We start from the raw sequence: 6,830 nt of genomic DNA, 5'->3' as shown, positions 1-6,830 counted from the left end.
TAGTTGATATGGGGTTTTTTTTTTTTTTTTTTTTTGATATGGAGTTCTAAGTGGTTGCTAAGGCGTTGCTATGCAGTTGAAGCATCAAAGTGCAGCTGAAGCATTTTTTTGAAGCGTCAAAGTGATAGTTGCATAGACTGTCAATGGAGGGACCGAAATTTTCATTTGTGTTCCGAAGATGAACGAAAGTCTTATGGATTTGGAAAGAGATGAGGGTGAGCAAATGATTATATAATTTTTATTTGTGGGTGAACTATCCATTTAATGGTGGTTGGTATTGTGTTCTGTGTGGCTGCTGGATAATTCTAAGTGGGTTCTAAAGTATTGCTATGCAATTGCTAGTGAGCACTGGGTGGTTGCTAGAGTGTTGCTAGGTGGTTACTATGGTATTCTGGGTAGTTGCTATGGTGTTCATAGATCAGTGATGGACAAATGCAGCCCTAGAGGGCCACTGTCCTGCAGAGTTTAGTTCAATACCTGATCTAACACACCTGCTTGTAATTTTCAAGGAATTCTTCACTTTTAGATGCAAACTTCCCTAAACCCTTTCCCTCAGGGGAATCCCCACTGCAATTTTGAAGTGCGTTCCGTGAACTGGACCAGGACAATTTATATGGACAGACCCTCGATCCCTAACTTTTGACAGAGGGAGTGAGTCTACTTCATATGTATAATTCAGGCCGCTCCATATAGTAAAAGGCAGCACGATTGTGATGTCACCACAGATCACGTTTAATTTACCCCTACCCAAAACATCTCAGAAAATGTAAATAATAAATAAGCTCCACAACAGATTTAAAGTGATCAAGGACTTAGGACGCTCCAATTCAGCCTATTGTAAGGTTCTGCCAGAGGTGGGCAATCCTGCAATGTTATCAATGATATACATCTGAGTCAACATGATGGAGGGATGTTAGTGAGGGAAGGGCATAAAAAAAACAAAATGTAACGCAGCCATGTTAGATTTTTCAGGTGTGTTTGATTTGATAGCTAAACTCTGCAAGACCATGGCCTTGCTCATCCCTGTTTTAGGTGGATGATAGTGTTCTTGATGATTCTAAGGCATTGCTGTGCAATTGCTAGTGAGTGCTGGGTGGTTGCTAGAGCATTGCCAGATGGTTGCTATGGTTTTTGGAGTCTTTGCTAAGGTGTTTCTAGATCAGGGATAAGTAATACCAGTCCTGGAGTGCCGCTGTCCTGCAGAGTTTAGCTCCAACCCTTAAAAAAACTCACCTGCCTGTAGCCTTAGTGATCCTGAAGACATTGATTAGCTTATTTATGTGTGTTTGATTAGGGTTGGAGTTATACTCTGCAGGACAGTGGCACTCCAGGACCGACGTTGCCTATCTCTGTTCTAGATGGTTCAAGACCAGGGGTGTCCAATCCAGCTCCTGGAGGGCCGCTGTCCTGCAGAGTTCAGCACCAACCCCAATTAAACACACCTGAACCAGCCAATCAAGCCCTTACTAGGCATACTAAAAAAACTTTCAGGTGGGTGTGCTGAGGCAAGTTGGAGCAAAACTCCTGGACAGAGTTTGGACACCCCTACATGTGTCAAACGCCGCTCCTGGAGGGCCGGTGTCCTGCAGAGTGTAGCTCCAACCAGCTCCAAAACACCTGCTTGGAAGTGTCTTGCAACCCTGAGAACCTTGATTAGCTGATTAGGGTTGGAGCTAAACTCTGTAGGACAGTGGCCCTCCAGGAACTGAATTTGACACCAATGTTCTAGATGTTCAAATCCCTAACCCTAAGTATGAGCATGAGTAATAGTGATGTTTGCTCAGGAAAGCTTGCAATAAAAAGAAGAAAAAGACAGAGGTTGTTTCCAAAATCAGTGGTGGGATACTTTGAGCTGGGCTTTAATTAGATTATGGTCTTATGAAGGGAGTTGACGCTTGCCTGTTTCTCATTAAGAAGGAAGAACAACATCATTAAAGCACAGACATCATGAATAATTCTCTTCTGCCCTGTCACAATGCAACATAGAGATAAAGCCATAAAGAGAGAGAGAAAAATAGGACTAGAAAAGCAACAATTATTGAAGGATCTATGAATCCTGAAATATATCTAGGGTTACATATAGCTCAACCTCACGTTTATCTATTAATTCTCTCTGTGCTTCTTCCATTTATTTGTGGGGCTCAGTCCCCCTTGTTGTCATTGCGATGTGTCATGTCATCCTTATCAGCGGTGCTTTGGTTTTGCTATCATCTCGGAGGCACTTCCCACACGACCTCGTGACCCCTCTCATGTCTGCTGCAGATTTACAGACCCAGTATGACAGGCCGTCGAGCGGGGACACCGATCCACAGAGACAACACACACACACGCACACATACACGCTCTGCATGCAGACATACACACTCATGCTGAAGCCTAGAGACACACACAAATTCCTCACACACACTTGGGCCAACGGATTCAGAATGACTCATATCTGTTCCTAAATACACCCATAAATGCCTAAATATACAGACACAAACACATTTAGACTGACACAAAATAATAAATATTAGCACACACGCAAATACACAGATGAACATGCGCACAGGCCAGATTTATAACGTCTGTTGCAAAGATCCAAGGTTTGGACACATGTCTCAATTAAAATGGAAAACTGTAAATATAAAGTTAAAGCTAATTTAAAATATTATTAAATACTATTATATTATAAACCGTAAATAATAGTAAAATAACACTGATGCCAATAATTATTTTCACGTTATGGTCAATAACTGATAAATTTCTTATATAATTATATATAAAAAATAAAACACTAAAACTAAAATCAGTCATTTTAAATTCTGCAAGTGAATTTTCGCATCACAAAATGATAATGTATAGTATGTAAAATCAATATTAATTTTGGAACTGGGTTAAGACTACTTTGAAAAGTGTTTTAATATTACCTTTGCTGTCACCTACAATTAATATAAATGTAAAAATAGCAGAACTAAGTATGCACAATTTTAAATATCCAATACTAAATGATACTGATAGATTTTAAAAAGTTTACCATCAACCGATAACTAATATGGTACTGTAATATCAGATTACTTTTCTTAGGGAATTAATTATTATTAATTAATTCAGGTTTTGAACGGAATCGAATCTGAAAATTTGAAGCCAACTGATTAGAACTGATTTCCAATTTGATAGTTTACACTTTATCAACGGTCGTCCAGCGAGACGTTAACCTCGGTATATTTTAACAATTTGAATATTTGTATTTTCCCTGGCCACGGGTAATACGTGCTTTGATAAGTTATAAGCTACGAGCTAGGTAACAAGATCTTGGCAAGGTTCAACTTTAAAATTACAACGCAAGACAATGATTCTTCATAAATGGAACAAGAATTTATTGGCTATTCTAGATTACATTAAACTAAGCTAAAACACACATACAAACACGCACCTTCCTGGAGAATGGAGGTTGCCTTGTGACGTAGGAGCTTCGAAAGTCGGTTGCTTTGGGCACAAAGAGTGATGTTTGGAGTTCTTCTGAGAGTTCCTTTGCTTGGATTTAGACTTTGAAGTTCGGCAGTCGCGGAGTTTCAACTGAAGTGTTTGAGTTTTGGAGTCTCGCTCGTGATGTTACGGCATGGGAGCGCTTTGTTGCGCGGTCACCAAGGCGAAAAGCCACAGTTCTAGAGAGCGAGCGAGCTTTGTGTCCATTTTTAAGCAGACTGACTTTGGTCTGCCCCACGGCGCGATCTTCCAATCGACTTGTTGCAAGGCGGAGCGTGCATATATTAACATGAGGCTTCAATTTATCATGTGGAGTCCTGATTGGATCAGTTTTTCATCACTCCTCTGAGTAGATGAGACAAGACTGACAGGAAGTCGACCCAGAGCATTGGAGTCATGTGCTGGGGTGATTAGTTTAGACCTCATGATGGCTGATAGGGGGGAGATCTTTCACATGGTGAATCAACAGCTTATGGGGGTCTGTTTCACAAGACAGAGAACTTACAGTACCACCGTGCATCACATACTCTCATGGAAAAGTGACCCAAAATACTTATACAGGAAATCAGGAAATGTGTCAGTAAACTAAAATTCATATTTCCATAATTATAGAATCGTATCTTTTTTTCCTGTAACTACACTGTCAGGGTAAGAGACCTTGACCGGTGTCCATACAGTGTTGCTCACACAGTATGTGTGATTCGTGAGAAGGGGTTTTGGTTGTGACATCTGCTTATAAAAGCACACAAATCATATGATGATACAGTTGGGTTTACAGTAGCTGACACATCTGTTGTTGAAGCGTACTGCAGTGTTTGATGTACCAAGATGCCATGCCTAATAATAACCTTACAATACAAGTTTTTCTTGTCAAAGTGGTTTCATATTTCAGGATTACACTTTTATGTGGATTAAATAAATGTTTATGTTACCCGCTAATTAATTTGCACCAAACTTTCTTTAAAAAAACTAATGAGTGCATTGAAGGTGTGGGCTGGTGAAAAATCTGAATTAGTTGACACTTATAAATGCATAAAAAAATGAAAATCAGTTAACAATCATGGGGACACCTCAGTTTTAGTTCACTCAACCACAATTTATTCTTAAACTTGAATGTATGTTAATTACTGTATTTTTAATTGCATAACACATATCACCCGCCCAAAGTGTATACAAATTGCCAAAAATTGTGCATATAAAAAGAGACAAATTCCAATATTTTAGCTATAATATCAGAGTCATGGGTTTGACTCCCAGGGAATGTATTAACACCCTTTTAGAAAAAGAAAGTGTGCTTAATTGTACTGAATGTGCATAATATATTAATGAAATAAAGGCACTTAAGTATACTTAGAGTAAATACACTTCCAAAATCAACATATCATTTCAACATAATATTTACACTTTCACCCTCCTCTAATTTGAACAAACACACAGTGAAAAAGTAATATATGTTGTCTTATGATATCAAGAAGACAAATTATTAAAGTATGTCCTGAAAGGTAATTCCAAATTCTTTAACATATTTGTAAAACCCGGTAAAGTTTCTAATACATAAAAGAGTCAATCCTCTTAAAGTTCTGTGCACCCAGACTAGTTACAATGTAAATGTATTGAAACTGAAGGCTAGTGTAGATGTAGCTAAAGGTAAAAGAATATATATTGGTACTTACAGATCAAACTTTAAGTTCTGTCTTTCTTCAAAAAAGTAGTCCAATATGAATTTTCGCACAAAATCTGGGTTCAAAGTGTTATCAATAACTTCCGTCCGCCCAAACTGAAAGAAAAAAAAAAGAAAGGTAAGTTGAAATTATTTATATCAACATTTTCGCTCGGAACTGAAATCTATAGAGCCAAAAGCCATAGTATGTATAACAGTGGTCCTTAACAAACTTCTAAAATGGACTCAAAATTATTTAAAGGGGTCATATAAGATGCGATTTCAATTTTTCCTTTCTCTTCGGAGTGTTACAAGCTCTTGGTGCATAAAGAAGATCTGTAGAGTTGCAAAGACTAAAGTCTCAAATCCAAAGAGATATTCTTTATAAAAGTTAAGAGTCAACCACGCCTACCTAAAACGGCTCATTCTAACATGCCCCCATATGTCTACGTCATGATGTGGGAAGATTTGCATAATGCCGCCCAAATGTTCACGCAAAGAAAGAAGGCGTAACTTTTATTTATGGAACGATATTCCGGACTATTTTCAAAAGGAATTGCAAATTGTATTTTCAATTGCGTTTTCCATATGTGGACGCATAAATTGTGACATAATCCAAATGCAATTGCAAATCCTGCATTACCGTTTGCATTTTCGCTTTCGCGAACGCAGTGACTGCCAAATTTCAAATGAAAAAGCAAAGTCCATTTGCAACTGTATTTCCCATGTCTTAGGAGTTATGAGCCTATCATATTTAAATAGCAATATTAATTACCACGTCTGCTTTTTCACTCTCGCTGCGTCGCGCATGTAACCTGCCAAAACTCAAATGGAATCGCAATTCCTTTTGCATTTGAATTTCCGATGTCTACATGGAAAGCTGCCAATCATCGTCAGGGGCAGGACTATACTAGGTGGCGTGTTTGTATTGGGAGGTGACGTCACTCACAGACGACCGTGCCGAATGCTCTGATCAATGGAGGTAATCGGTAAAGGCTCCGCTAAAGGCAGCTACCAATCAGTTTTGTACCTGTGTGAACGAACAGACAGTACAACCTTCTTGGCACAATACATAATTCTGTCTTTTTTACCCCAAATGTAGCGATTATCCCCTGCTAACAGCGGGAGCCACAACGTTACGCACAATAAGTCAATATTCACTATTAACCAAACGCTTTTCACCTGTCTCAGCATCTCTCACTGTTTATACTCACTTACACACTTTTAATCCGTAATAGAGAGCGTGTCACACCTGCCTCAAGACCTTTTACCGTTTGCACTCCACTTGATGCACTTAAGCAAACAAACAGAGCAAATCTACACGTATTTACCTATTTGCCACCTATATCTTATTCCTATCTAATAGCCTATGTGCACCTGCCTCAAGAGCTCTCAGTCTGTTTACGATCCGATAGATGCATGTGACAAAACAGAAAATGCTGCTACTCTTACTCTGCCTGCCCCAGATGACACTTCACCAGTCAGATCTAGGTGCAGCTGTCACAGAACACGCCACAGCCAAGGCAAGATAACATTAAAAATCACGTGCATCAATCGCGGTGTCCAGTGGCTGTAAATAGTGAGAGATCTTGAGGCAGGCGCAACGCTTTGGTGCCACGTACGGGACGCGAACTCCATAACGGATTAAAACTGTTGAATAAAATATAAAGCAAGGAGGAAAATAAGTATAGATTTGCACTGT

General features: G+C 39.1%; 1 protein-coding gene across 1 annotated transcript in view; it reads right to left on the bottom strand.

Moving 5' to 3' along the window:
• The window catches only part of LOC107689738 (copine-8-like), a 150,844-nt gene that overhangs the window by 73,441 nt on the left and 70,573 nt on the right, over positions 1–6,830 (bottom strand). Inside the window, exon 4 of the mRNA XM_016487870.1 lies at positions 5,142–5,245. Coding sequence (XP_016343356.1) covers positions 5,142–5,245 — 104 coding nt within the window. The remainder of the gene's footprint in view (positions 1–5,141; positions 5,246–6,830) is intronic.

The sequence above is a fragment of the Sinocyclocheilus anshuiensis genome, unplaced genomic scaffold, assembly GCF_001515605.1.
Source record: "Sinocyclocheilus anshuiensis isolate Anshui unplaced genomic scaffold, SAMN03320099.WGS_v1.1 scaffold1014, whole genome shotgun sequence".
In the NCBI taxonomy this organism is placed as follows: Eukaryota; Metazoa; Chordata; class Actinopteri; order Cypriniformes; family Cyprinidae; genus Sinocyclocheilus; species Sinocyclocheilus anshuiensis.
Note: the sequence above shows the minus strand (reverse complement) of the source record. Positions and strands in the feature narration are given on the sequence as shown.